At 44.8% G+C, this 14,359-nt stretch overlaps 1 protein-coding gene across 1 annotated transcript in view; it reads left to right on the plus strand.

The window, feature by feature from the left end:
• The first annotated feature begins 6,774 nt into the window (after positions 1 to 6,774).
• The window catches only part of ZER1 (zyg-11 related cell cycle regulator), a 20,192-nt gene continuing 12,607 nt past the window's right edge, over positions 6,775 to 14,359 (plus strand). Inside the window, exons 1-7 of the mRNA XM_007944254.2 lie at positions 6,775 to 6,932; positions 8,048 to 8,198; positions 8,388 to 8,824; positions 9,159 to 9,335; positions 10,118 to 10,232; positions 10,390 to 10,536; positions 10,910 to 11,083. Coding sequence (XP_007942445.2) covers positions 6,775 to 6,932; positions 8,048 to 8,198; positions 8,388 to 8,824; positions 9,159 to 9,335; positions 10,118 to 10,232; positions 10,390 to 10,536; positions 10,910 to 11,083 — 1,359 coding nt within the window. The remainder of the gene's footprint in view (positions 6,933 to 8,047; positions 8,199 to 8,387; positions 8,825 to 9,158; positions 9,336 to 10,117; positions 10,233 to 10,389; positions 10,537 to 10,909; positions 11,084 to 14,359) is intronic.

A 14,359-nucleotide genomic window follows, 5' to 3' on the forward strand; every position in this document is an offset into this window, starting at 1 on the left:
ATAAAATATCTGTTCAAGTCTGCTGCCCATTTTAAATTGGATGCTGTGTCTTCAAGAAAGAAAAACTGATTTGTGGAAGTTCTTGTCTCTTCTGAATAGATACCCTATGATGAATGTATTATCGCAGATACCTTGTTCCTGGTCTGTAACTTGCCCTTTCTCTTTCTTAACGCTATCGTTTGATTAATAAGAGTTTTTAATTTTGAGGAAGTCCAATCTATCAGTTTTTGTTTTTTCCCCATACACACTAGATAGACAAAATCTATTAAATTGGAGAATTCCAGTGTTGCCCACCATGTAGGAAAAATAAACGTATTCATGAAGGGTGGGAAGGCCAACTCAGGTACTTCATCAGCATCTTCTGGGAAATTATCCATTATCATCCTTAATATACATCCAGCAGTTTTTCTCAAATGTGTAGACTGCTGTGCCTGAGTCTCTGGACAGTGGTAAAAGAATGATTAGAGCAGCATTGTCCACAAGAACAAAAAATAAACTTTAAACAACCCAGTTCTAGCAGCACTGGAATGCATGAGATAATTGGGTGACCTACAGCCTCAGACACCAACGTGTATGAAACAGACTGAGGCAAAGAAACTAAAGAGACCCCATTCAGTGCAGTTCCATTAATATCTTTTCATAGAAAACATAAAAGGCAAAATTAAATAATACACTACATAGTGATAAACAATACATGGTAAAGCTATAATGAATAGCCACAAAATTCCTGATAGTGGTCACCTGTGGGAATAAGTAGGCAGTGAAGTTAGGCTAAGGTATTTATTGCTGTGGGTGTCCAGTCCACAGAATTTTATGCAAGTGTTATCATTTAAACTTAAAACGTTTAATGCGAGCTTTCTAGGTATGATATGTTGTTGTTATGTGCTATCGAGTCGGACCCGACTCATAGCGACCCCTCCTTGGTTTTCTGAGGTGGTATCTCTATTGAAGTAGATTGCCCAGCCTTCCTTCCGATGAATGGCTGGTTTGAACCGCCAGCCTTCTGGTTAGCAGTCAAGTGCCTTACGCACTATGCTACCAGAGCTCCTAAGTATGATATAGTTCACTACAAAAATTTGAAGAATTATTTATGTTTTAAAAAATACAGAATTTTCAAATATTTATCTGACCATCGTATCACATTACCTCTCCAGTTTTGATTTGTCCTATTTTGGAAGGTGTTTTCAAGCCCTTTTATTTATTTATATCATTGAGTTGATTCCATTGTGTGATGATCCCTTGTGTATCAGAGCAGAACTGTGCTCCATAGCAATTTATCAGTTTCCTTATGATTTGTAGTTTTTTGCAACTTATTTAAGAAATCATTGCCTCCCCCCCCCAAAAAAAAAAACAGCCTCACTGCCATCAAGTCGATTCAACTCATAGCAACCCCCCTTGGGTTTCTGAGGCAGTATCACTATGGAAGTAGATTGCCCTACCTTCCTTCCGAGGAGTAGCTGGTAGGTTTGAACCGCCAGCCTTCTGGTTAGCAGTCAGATGCCTTAGGCACTACACCACCAGAGCTCCAAAGTCATAAAGATATACTCATGCATTTTCTTCTGGAAGCTTTATTGTTTTACCTTTCACATTTAGGTCTATGGCCCTACTTGAATTGTATGCAGGAACAAATGTTTCTTCATTTCAATGCAGATCAGTTTTTCCTTTATGGTTAGGGCTTTTTGGGTCCTATTTAAGAAATATTTACCTATCCCAAGATCATGAGAATAGTAGGAGCTTTCACTCTTTTTGATAACAGCTTTATTGAGATATAATTTCTATACCACACAATTCACTTATTTAAACTATATAATTCAGTGGTTTTCAGTACAGGCACAGAATTGTGACACCATCACCACAATTAATTGTAGAACATTTCCTTCACCCTAAAAAGAAACCCAAATGTATCAGCAGCTACTCCCTGTTCTCTCTTCTATTCAGCTTTAAGCAACCCCTGATCTAACCTCCTCCTATCTTTATAGACTTATCTATTCTAGACATTTCATATAAATGGTATCATAGCATATGTAGCCTTTTGTGTCTGACTTCGTGCACTTAACAGACCGTTTTCAGGGTTCATCCATGTTGTATAGTAGATCAGCACATCATGCCTCTTTATGGCTGAATAAATATTCATGGTATGAATGATGTTCCATATTGTTTTTTTCTGTTTGTTTGTCTGTTTTTTAATTTATTTTTTATTGTGATTTGGGTGAAGATTTACAGAGCGAATTCACTTTCCATACAGCAGTTCACAAACACTTTGTCTCATGTCATTGACCACAGTTTACAATGCAACAGCTCCCCTCTCACTTCCTCCCCATAGTTACCTCTTCCCAGTGGCCATCCCTCCATACTCTCCTGCCCCCTGAGCTGTCTCCCTGTGCATAAGCAGCCCTTCCTTCTCCCATGATTGTTCTCTCAAGGGCGTGTGTCTACGTGAGGTAAATGTTTAACTCACATGCCTGTACATTGTTTGGCTGGAAACCACAGGTGTGGGTTCAATTCCAGACCTGAAGGGCAGCCAGGGGCCATAGTCTCAGTGGTTCCACCAGGCTCTATTGGACCAGCAAACCTGGTCCCCGCCTTCTTTTTTTTTTTTTTTTTCCTCCAAATGATTTTGAGTTTTGTCCCACATTGTTCTCCCTCTCTATGCAGGATCTCCTACGTCCCTTCCAAGTGGATGACAGTGGTAGCCGGGCACCATCTAGTTCTTCTGGTCTCATAGTTGTATAGGTTGCAGATCGGATGGTGTACCAGTTGCTAGGACTGATTGTTTCCATTAATTTTGGTTTTCTTCTTTCTTCTTTGCTCTTGACTAGGAGAGACCCATCGTTGCATCTAGATGGCAGCTTGCTAGCTTTTAAGATCCCAGTCGCTACTCACCGAAGTAGGAGGTGGAACAGTGTTTTATATCGTATGTTATGCCAATTGAGCTTGATGTCCCCTGTGACTATGGTCCCAAGCCCTCAGGTTCAACTACTCAGTCCCTCTGCATAGCTGGCTATGACCAAACAGTGACCACAACCTTGCCCCTTGTCAGCTCTACTATATCCATATTGTTTTTATCCATTCATCAGTTGTTTCTACTTTGTGGCTATTACAAATAATGCTGCTATGAACATTCGTGTATAAAATCTTACGTGTATACATTTTCATTTCTCTTAGGGGGAAACCTCTTTTTAAAAAAAAAGATTATGGTAAAAATATATATAACAAAAAGTTTGCCATTTTAACCATTTTTAAATGTGTAATTCAGGAGCCTTCATTTTTAACCATTCACCAAGTGATTAGGTGATATCATGTCTATAAAGCCTTGGGCCTACTAAGTATTCAATCAGTGATAGCTAGATATAGGTTAGGAAGTACCCCATAGCAAGGGACATCCCAACATAGCTGTTAAGATTGTAAGGAGTGACCATAGTCTTGAGGGACATCTAGGTCAATTGACATAGTCTAGTTCATAAAGACTATGTTCCATATCCTACTTTGGTGAGTAGCGACTAGGGTCTTAAAAGTTTGCATGTGACCATCTAAGATACAACTATTGGTCTCTTCCCATTCTGCGCAAGGAAGAGTGAAGAATTAATCCAAAGGACTAGTGGACCACACGAACCACAGCCTCTACCAGCCTAAGCCCAAAAAAACTAGATGATGCCCAGCTACTATTGTTGATACTCTGATCAGGATCACAATAGAAGGTCCTGGGCGAAGTGGGAGGAAAGAAAAAAAGTAGAACAAAATTCAAAATCATGAAAGAGACCAGACTTGACATATCTGACAAGTGACTTATCTCCAAAATTTGTAGAAAACTCCAACATGTGAACTTAAAAAGACAAACAATCTGATTTAAAAATAGGCAGAAGACATGAACCGACACTTCACCAAGGAAGATATTCAGGTGGTCAATAAACACTTGAAGAAATGCTTGCACTCATTAGCCATTACTCACTGCCATCGACTCGGATCCAACTCATAGTGACCCCTCCTTGGGTTTCCGAGGCAGTATCCTAAGGAAGTAGATTGCCCAACCTTCCTTCTGAGGTGTGGCTAGTGGGTTTGAACCACCAGCCTTCTGTTAACATCAAATGCCTTAGGCACTATGCCACAACAATGAGATATCATCTCATCCCAGCAGTAATAGCTAACTTCAACAAGACAGAAAATAACAAATGCTGGCAAGGATGTGGAGAGATTGGGACTCTCATACACTGCTGGTGGAACTATAAAATGATACAACCACTGTGGAAAACATTATGGTGCTTCCTTAAAATTTGGAAATAGAAATCCCTTTTGATCCAGCGATCCTATTACTGGGGTATATATCCTAAAGAAATGAGCACCAGGACACGAATAAATACAAATGCACAGCCATGTTCATCACAGCACTATTCACAATAGCAAAGAGATGGAGACAATCTTAAGTGCCCATCAGCAGATGAATGGACAACTAAACTGGTACATACACATAGTGGAATACTATACAACACTAAAGAATAATGAAGTGAAAACACTTCGTAATGTGGATGAGCTTGGAGGACATTATACTAAGTGAAATAAGTCAATCACAGGTCAAGTATTTATGAGTACATTATTATAAAAAGTCAAAGAACAGTTGACACATGGAAGGAAGATTTCTTTGTTGGTAACCAGACATGGGAAGGGAGGGGAGAGAAAATTGCTAGATAGGTAAGAGACAAGTATTGATTTGGGTGAAGGGAAAGGCAATATACCAAAAGCAAGTGACCAGCATGGTAACACTAAGGAAAAGGAAGACACAGAGGTGCACAAGAGGTACAGACAACAATTGGTAAACACTTTCACATACACAGTACTGCATTATCAGTAATGCAAACATTGGTTTACTGGTGGATACATGTTGTTGTTATGTGCCGTCGAATCGGCCCCGACTCATAGCGACCCCTCCTTGGGTTTTCAAGGCAGTATCACTACGGAAGTAGGATTGCCCAACCTTCCTTCCGAGGAGTGGCTGGTGGGTTTGAATCGCCGGCCTTCTGGTTAGCAGTCAAGTGCTTTAGCCACTATGCTGCCAGAGCGGTGGATACATAGATAGGCTAAATGATAAGGTATAGATAAGCAAAAGGGAATATACCCATGATCATATGTAGGTTTGGCAGACAATATAAGAATGTCTGTATATACAATAGAGCTTTCAGGGGGCAAAGTTATGATAACTTCTTAGCCACAGCTGACATCTTTAGTCGCTGGGCCCGCAGGCTTAAGACCTTGGTTGCAGGGGACATCAAGCTCAATTGGCATAACATTAGTCTACATCCTACTTTGATGAGTAACAAATGGGGATCTTAAAAGCTTGAGTGACCATCTAAGATACAACTATTGTTGTTACCTTTGCTCTTACCCTGAGCAAAGAAAAGTAAGAAAATCAAAGACACACGGAAACAATCAGTGCAGGGGACTTGAGGACTATGCAGACCTCAGCCAGCAGGACCCTGAGACCAGAACTAGATGGTGCCCAGTTCCCACTGACAACCCTCTGAAAGGGATAAAAATTGGAGTTCCTGAACAGAGTGGGAAAAAAATGTAGAACAGAACTCAAAATCATAAAGAAGACCACGGATCTGATAGAGAGTAGAGAAAACTCCAAGACTATGACCCCTAGTCACCCTTTGGGTCTGGTATTGAACTCACTCACACAGCTTCCAGCCAAACAGTAGGCCTACAAGGTGAACATTTACACCGGGTAGTTATACTCCTTATATCAACCATGGGAGATTGGAAGGGCAGCATTTGCACGGGGAGTTAACTCAGAGGGCAGCAATGTGTAGGAAAGAAGGACACAGGGCAAAGGTAACCACAGGGAGGAAGTGGGAAGAGAGATATTACATTATGGGGTTTGTAATCAACTTCATGAAACAAAATGTGTATGAACTGTTCAATGGTAAATGAATTTGCTCTGTAAACTTTCACCCAAATCACAATTGTAAAAAAAAAAAACAAGAAAAAGACCGGGCTTACTGGTCTGATCGAGACTGGTGGAACCTCCAAGACTGTGACCTTCGAACCTGGAACTGAACCCGCTCCTGGAGACCACCTTCCAGCCAAACAATAGACAGGCCTATAAAGTGAACAATAATACCTGTTGAGTTACGTGGTCCTCAGAACAATCAACGATATGAGACTAAGGGCAGCAATTTCCCAAAAACAAAGTTCAGAAGGCGGGAAGGGGCCAGAAAGATGGGCGAATGGAAACAGGGAACCCGGGAGGAAGTGGGGATTGCAGCTGACGTCACAAAACAAAAATATGTATAAATTGTTGAATGAGAAACTTTCACCCAAACCATAGTAATAAGCTCAAAAAAAAAAAAAAAAGAAAAGAAAAAAATTGTGAGAAGCATATGGTGAAAGCTCTTTATCCCCACCTAGCATTCTTTCCCCAACACAAACATGTCTGCCAATAGGTTTTATGAAGGCACAGAGGATGCTTGAACAAAGCCTCATCCTTTTTGCAGGTCAAATCAAGCAAAGATAGTGGCATAGCCAAGAGGGGTGAAGCAAAGAGTTAGGAGTCCTGAGGCCTAGCCCTGCTCAGCTGCTGATTCAGATGTGAGCTCCAGGACCTCAGTTTTCCAGCTCAGAGAGTGCATGTAGCCGATGGTCCTGGCCCTCACTTGTGGCTCACTTGGCTCTTCTCCCATTCCCCAGGCTGTAGCTCTGCCAATGATCCTTTGAGTGTTGGTGAGTCACTGCCACCCTGGGGGCCCCTGTGCCGGAATGGCTTACCTTATTGTCCCCAGCATGGCACCCGACACTCCCGAATCCTTGATGGCCCTCTGCACCGACTTCTGCCTGCGTAACCTGGATGGTACCTTGGGCTACCTGTTGGACAAGGAGACCCTGCGGCTACATCCAGACATCTTCCTGCCCAGCGAGATCTGTGACCGGCTTGTCAATGAGTGAGCAGGCCCAGGGCTGGGAGAAGGGAGTGAGTCTTAGCATCAGTATGTGTGGAGAGAGAGGAGGAGGGGTGTACACATGAAAGAATGGGTGTGTGTACACCCATTATACAGGACAAGGGCATGTTTAAGTGTGAAAGTGCATGTGTGCATTTGTATGTGTGTGTGGGTATGTGTATGTGAGGAAGTGTGCAAGCACATGGATATTTATAGGTGCAAGAGAAAATTCATATATCCACAACAGTAAAAGTCTGTATGTGCATGTTGGTTTGTGTGGGGGAGGGGTATACACATGAAGGAATGGGTGTGTGTGTACACCCATTATACAGCACAAGGGTATGTTTAAATGTGAGAGTGTGTGCATTTGTGTGTGTGTATTTGAGAACAGGTTCATGAGTCTGTGAATCAAGTGAGAATGGTCATATACAGGTTTACATGCCAGTACTGGAATAATGGATCCATGACCAAGGATTGAATCATTCAGAAAATCTTTACACAGGCCCTCTGAGGGATTCCTCAGAGGGGAAGGCCCTCAATGAGATGGGTGGACATGGTGGCTGCAGCGATGGGCTCAGGGGTAGTAGGGATAGTGAGGCTGGCACAGGATTGGGCAGTGTTTTGTTCTGTTGTACATAAGGTGTCTATGAGTCAGAGATGACTCGACAGCATATAACAACAACTGAGGGATTCCCCACTGATAGGGGCTCCTAGAAGCCTAGGTACCCAGAAGGGAAATCATTAGACCACACGATTGTATATGGAAGTAGAAACCAGTGTGTGACCTGAGGACACAGCCAGACTTATGATAATATTCTGAGCAATCAGTGTGGGCCAGGCACTAGGTTGGACACTTTGCAGACCAGAATTATGTCTATTTTATAGATGAAGAAACTGAGGTCACTCAGCTACCTTTGAGCTCCTGGTTCCTGGGGAACCCTTAGTCCCAGAGGTATCTTACCTATAGTGTAGTCAGGATCCCCCCAGGTACCAGGAAGAAGTGGAGGTTGCTGCTGGGGTGATCGAGGAAGGCTTTAGGGAGGGGAAGGCTTGTGCTGGGCCTTAGAGGGAGGATGAAGGTCCCTGTGCCCCTCCCCTGAGCCTGCCTTCTCTCCCAGGTATGTGGAGCTGGTGAACGCCGCCTGCAACTTCGAGCCACACGAGAGCTTCTTCAGCCTTTTCTCAGACCCTCGCAGCACCCGCCTCACCCGCATCCACCTCCGTGAGGACCTGGTGCAGGACCAAGATCTGGAAGCCATTCGCAAGCAGGTGAGCCCTGCATCACCAGGGCACCATGATGCCGTGGGAGACCAACCCAGAAAGGGTCAAACTGGGCGTTGGGGCAGGGCCACTAGCCACCAACCCAAGAGTCCCCAATCCCCTCCAGAGCTCTTCCCTGCTGTGAGGCCCAGGGAAGTGGGTGGGCAGAGGTGGTGACAGAGCTATACCTGCCACCAGGATTTGGTGGAGCTATACCTCACAAACTGCGAGAAGCTGTCCGCCAAGAGCCTGCAGACGCTCAGGAGCTTCAGCCACACCCTGGTGTCCCTGAGCCTCTTCGGCTGCGCGAACATTTTCTATGAGGAGGAGAACCCAGGGGGCTGTGAAGATGAGTGCCTCGTCAACCCCACCTGCCAGGTGCTAGTTAAGGACTTCACCTTCGAGGGTTTCAGCCGCCTGCGCTTCCTTAACTTGGGTCGTATGATTGACGGGGTCCCTGTAGAGTCCCTGCTGCGGCCACTCAGCTCGCTAGCTGCCTTGGACCTCTCAGGCATTCAAACGAGTGACGCAGCCTTCCTAACTCAATGGAAAGACAGCCTAGTATCCCTTGTACTCTACAACATGGACCTCTCAGATGACCACATCCGTGTCATTGTCCAGCTGCACAAGCTTCGGTGAGTTTCCCAGCCCAGACCTCACGAGGGCTGTAGTGAGGAGGGGCTGGGAGGAAGGGAATGAGTATTGTCAGTCCCAGAGGGTTCATGAGCAAGCCCCTGGCCAGGCAGAGGGTGGAGATGGAAGAGATAGACTCTTTCCTTAAACCCAGTGCTTCAGCTGGCCTGGGGCTGTTCCGGGCACCTAGGTCCCAGCAATTTTTTTCCTTAGAATGCCCTGGAGCAGCTGTGACAGGAATGGGCCCTCCCTGCTGTGGACTGAGGGCACAGCGCTCTACAAGACAGCCCCAACCTGTGTCTAGCTCCTGACCTGTGGTCCCATCCTCATCTCCAGACACCTGGACATCTCCCGAGACCGCCTCTCTAGCTACTACAAGTTCAAGCTGACTCGGAAGGTATTGAGCCTCTTTGTGCAGAAGCTGGGAAACCTGATGTCCCTGGACATCTCTGGCCACATGATCCTGGAGAATTGCAGCATCTCCAAGATGGATGAGGAAGCAGGACAGACCAGGTGGGGCTGCAGCCAAGAAACTCCTGGGAACCCTCCTGCGTAGTTTCAGGCATGGAGTCATGCAGCAGACATTTGCTCTTCTTACCAACTGCTGTGCCTAGTAGCGGAGATAAAGAAATGAACCAGGCCCTGCCCTCTCAGAGTCCGTGTGAGCCATTAGGGGACAAACAAGGTCATAGGTCATTAAAGAGGCTGTGGTTGGGAGAGTACAGAGCTCTGGAGTTTCCCTGAGGATCAGTTAGGAGGAAGCAGGAGAAATGGCATCCAAACTCTCCTGAAAGGTCGTTATGAATTTACTAGAGGAAGAGTGTTCTAACAGAGGTCACATGGCATGTACAAAGGCTAGAAAGGGAGAGCATGAGTGATTGGGAAATTTCTGGGTGCTCAGACTAGGGGAGCACAGTGTGAGAGGGGAGGTAAGAGATGAGACTGGCAGGGACAGGACTAGGGAGGTGGGAGGAGATAGAAAGGAAGGACAAAGGGAAGGGTTGGGCTCAGGGAGGAAGTGGGAAGAATGCTGTCACAATGTGGGGACTGCAGTAAATGTCACAAAATAGAATGTGTATGGGTTGTTGAATGAAAAACCAATTTGTTCTGTAACTTTCACCCAAATCACAATTTCAAAAATAATTAAGTAAATAAATGAAGAGATGAGTCTGTGAAGGTCTAAAAGAGGGCATCAAGTAAATGCCTGGCTACCACCAGGAAGAGCCCCTGCTTTACCTTGAACCCTAGGCAACCCCAGACTCCAAGCCACTGACCCTAGCACCTTCTTTCTTCAGCATTGAGCCTTCCAAGAGCAGCATCATGCCTTTCCGGGCTCTGAAGAGGCCACTACAGTTCCTTGGACTCTTTGAAACCTCTCTGTGCCGCCTTATGCACATTCCAGCATACAAAGTGAGAGGCAGGGGTGGAGTAGGGAGCCCCAGGAGGGGGGAGGAAGCTGGACTGGAGGCACCAAGATGCCTGCCCTGGGGCTGGAGAACTGAGTTGGGCTCTGGGGATCCCATCACCTGGCCTCTTATGAGTTGTTCTGAGCATGCCCAATCCCCAGGTAAGCGGTGACAAAAATGAGGAGCAGGTGCTGAACGCCATAGAGGCCTACACAGAGCACCGGCCCGAGATCACCTCGCGAGCCATCAACCTGCTTTTTGACATCGCACGCATTGAGCGCTGCAACCAACTGCTGCGGGCCCTGAAGGTCAGCCCCAGCCCTCAGGCTCCTTGTACTCATCTTGGCACCCTGTCCTCATCTCAGGGTCCTAGCAGTCCTTCCTCCAGAACCCCAAAGCCGACTCCCCCACCCCCGCAGTGCCTGATGTGCGTCAGCTCTGGCCTTGTTCAGGCCCCACCGTCATGCCTTGCTCCACCCAGCGCCCTAGAACACCACAGGTCGGGCATCAGAACCATGGTCTCGGCCTAGTTTCTGCTCCCATCCCAGTTTCTGCCCTCCTAGAGTGGGATGGCATAAGCCCTGTCCTCAAGGACCTGCTCAAGCCCAGCTCGAAGAGCCCTGGACCTGTCCCAGCACAACAAGATTGGCCAATCTAAGCCCCTGTCCTGTCTCTCTACAGCTGGTCATCACAGCCCTCAAGTGCCACAAGTATGACAAGAACATTCAAGTGACAGGCAGCGCTGCCCTCTTCTACCTGACTAATGCCGAGTACCGCTCCGAGCAGAGTGTCAGATTGCGGCGGCAGGTCATCCAGGTGGTGCTGAATGGCATGGAATCCTACCAGGAGGTGACGGTGAGCCCCTCACCCACCAAGGTCCCTGCATGCTCCAGCCTCACCTGTCCTTTTTCCTGCTCACTCTGTGTCCCAGCCCCACCCTTCAGAGTGCCATGATGGCTCGCACTTTTTCTCACCTCCCTCCCACTCAACCCCCTGCCCCAGAGCCTCACTCCCAAACTCCTTACCTAAACTCCCCACGTGCCTGGTACCTCCCACTGCCCATAGGCACCCCTCACCACAACTAGACTTAGCTGAACTCAGATACTTTGGACCCCTGTCCTCCTGCCCCTGAGCCTTTGCTTATGCTGTCTCCCCAGCCATTCTGCCTAGCAACACTATGCTGGAGGCTTATTTTTTTTCAATTATTGTTTATATTATAAAAGTAATAAAAATGTTTACTGTAGAAAAATTACAAATACAGCTATAAAAAATGAAGAAAATGAAAACCACCCATAATTCCACCACCACCCAGAGAAAGCCATCATTAGCATTGGCTATCTGCCGCTCTGGGTTTTAGTCTATGCGTATATGGTGAGCAAATAGGATCGCACTGTGTGCACTGTTTGTGTAGCATGGATCTTTAATTCAACAGTATCTGATGAACGTGAACCTCTCCCATCTCAACAAACATATTTTTACAACATTTTTTAAATTAATGGTCTGTTTTAAATTACAAAAGTAAGATACTTGATGCTTCACAAAAAAAAAAAATAAAAATAATAATAGTAAAAGCTTTTCTAATAATACAGAAATGTATTGAATAGAAGGTGAAAGTCATTCGCTATCCCTCTCCCCTCCCCCAGAAAGCTGGTGCTACTGGTTTGATTTCATAATTGTTAACATCAGCAAAGCGTTCGGCATTGCTGGAGTGGCCCATCTGTTGGGACTCCTGGGTAGGAATTTGGAGACAGTGGCCAAGCCCGGTGCTCACAGAGTCGCAGGACCTATTGAGTGCATGGGCTGGAGATACCGAATCACTCCCCTGTGGGTGAACATTTAGGCTGCCTTTTCATGTTTTGTTATTTCCAACAATGTTCTGCTGACTATATTTTATTATTTCTGATTTTGTCTTTATAATACATTTCTAGAGGTAGAATTGCTGAGTCAAGGAGTGTGTACATTTTAAAAGCATTTTAAAGGCTGTGGTGCTTATCCTCCTGCAGGAATGAAAACACCCCTCCCCCATTGCCTTGCCAACTCCAGGCTTTAGAGTGATTGTTCTTTCTACATTGAAATTTATTTTATAACCAGGTAAAAGGGACGTCTTTTGTTTTTTTTTAATGGAGAAATAAATGCTAGTTAAGGAATTCCAAACAAATTAATAAACCCTATCAGAGAAAAAGGAGCTCTGGTAGCATAGTACCTAAGGCACTTGACTGCTAACCAGAAGGCTGCCGGTTCAAACCCACCAGCCACTCCTTGGAAAGAAGGTTGGGCAATCTACTTCCATAGTGATACTGCCTTGAAAACCCAAGGAGGGTTTGCTATGAGTCAGGTCTGACTCTAGGGCATTTAACAACAAACAACAACAACATCAGAAAAAGGTTGTAGTTGTCAAAAATTTCGTATTACTTGGTTCCACAATCAGCACCAATGGAAGTAGCAGTCAAGAATTCAGACATCATATCGCACTGGGCAAATCTGCAAAAGACTTTTTAAAGTGCTGAAGAGCAAAGATGTCTCTTTGAAGACTGAGGTGCGCCTAACCCAAGCCATGGTATTTTCAGTAGCCTCATATGCATGTGAAAGCTGGACAGTGAATAAGGAAGACCTAACAGAGTTGATGCTTTTGAGTTGCGGTATTGGCAAAGAATACTGAAAGTACCATGGACTGCCAGAAGAAGGAACAAATCTTTCCTGGAAGAAGTGCAGCTGGAATGCTCTTAGGAAACATCTCACCTACTTGGTAATGTTATCAGATGGGACTATTCCCTGGAGAAGGACATCATCCTTGGTAAAGTGGAGGGTCAGTGAAAAAGGGGAAGGCCCACAACAAGATGGATTGACCCAGTGGCTGCAATGATGGGCTCGAGTATAGCAAGGATTGTGGAGCTGTCCCAGGACCAGACAGTGTTTTGTTCTGTTGTATATAGGGTTACTATGAGTCGGAGCCGACTTGATGGCACCTACCAATAACGGTAGAGAAATGGAAATTAAAGTAACAAGATATCATTTCATCTCAAGCAAGTGATTGATGATGCTCATTGTTGGTGGGGTCGGGGAGGGCACTCATACACTTTTCAGTGGTGAGGTGTATGTTGTACAACCTTTCTGAAGGGCAGCCAGTGGAACCTACTAAAACTATAATTGCATTTACCTTTCGACCTAGTTATCTGAACTTTTTACAATGAGTAAGTATTGCTTTTATAATTCAAAATATTTGTTTTCAAAATTAAAAGTACATGTATACTGGAGGAAACAAAAAGTTAACCATAGGTGATATGCTTCAAATTCCATGATTAATGAAATATAGTGAACCTCCAATATATAATAAGAAAGGAAGGAAGGAAATTAAATTACAAGGAAAAGGTGCTGAGTTCACTTCGGATAAGCTCACGACAACTCAAAGAGGTGAGGATGTCTAGCAATTAGAGCTCTCAGACACTGCTAGTGGGAGTGTAAATTGGTACAAGCACTTTGGAAAACTGTTTGGTGTTGCCTAATAAAGTTAGAGACATGTATACCTTGTGACCCAGCAGTTCCACTCCCAGGCATGTGTGCCCTGCAAAAGCCCATATACATGGATGACATCGTGATGCATGTTCACTATAGCCAAAGACTGAAACATTCATCAGCAATAGAATGGATTAGTAAATTGGGGTATCATCACGATGGAATACTATGCTACAATAAAAAAATGAGTGAATTTCAGCTACATACAACAACAGGATGGATCTTACCTATAAATGAACAGAAAGAAGTAAGATGCTAAAGATCAGAAAAGCAGGGATAATAGTCATCTCTAGCGGGGACAGAGGGACTTATGATCAGGAAGGGACATAGGGGACTTCTGGGTAGTGATTTTTGTTGACCCAGGTCGTGGTTACATGGGTATTCACTTTATAATTATTTATAAAACTGTACATTTTACTTTTATGCACTCCTCCATATGAATATTATGTTTTACATTTAAAAAACAAATTTAAAAAAAAACCTTGTCAGAGGCGGGGCAAGATGGCGGACTAGGCAGAAGGATTGCACAGACCCTCTTCAACAAAGAAAAGGGAAACCAATTAACACAGATACAGAAGATAAACTTGGACCACTGAGCCTTGAAGGAAAGGATGCAGA

The sequence above is a fragment of the Orycteropus afer genome, unplaced genomic scaffold, assembly GCF_000298275.1.
Source record: "Orycteropus afer afer isolate SDZICR_OR568_19922 unplaced genomic scaffold, OryAfe1.0 scaffold00123, whole genome shotgun sequence".
Lineage (NCBI taxonomy): Eukaryota > Metazoa > Chordata > Mammalia > Tubulidentata > Orycteropodidae > Orycteropus > Orycteropus afer.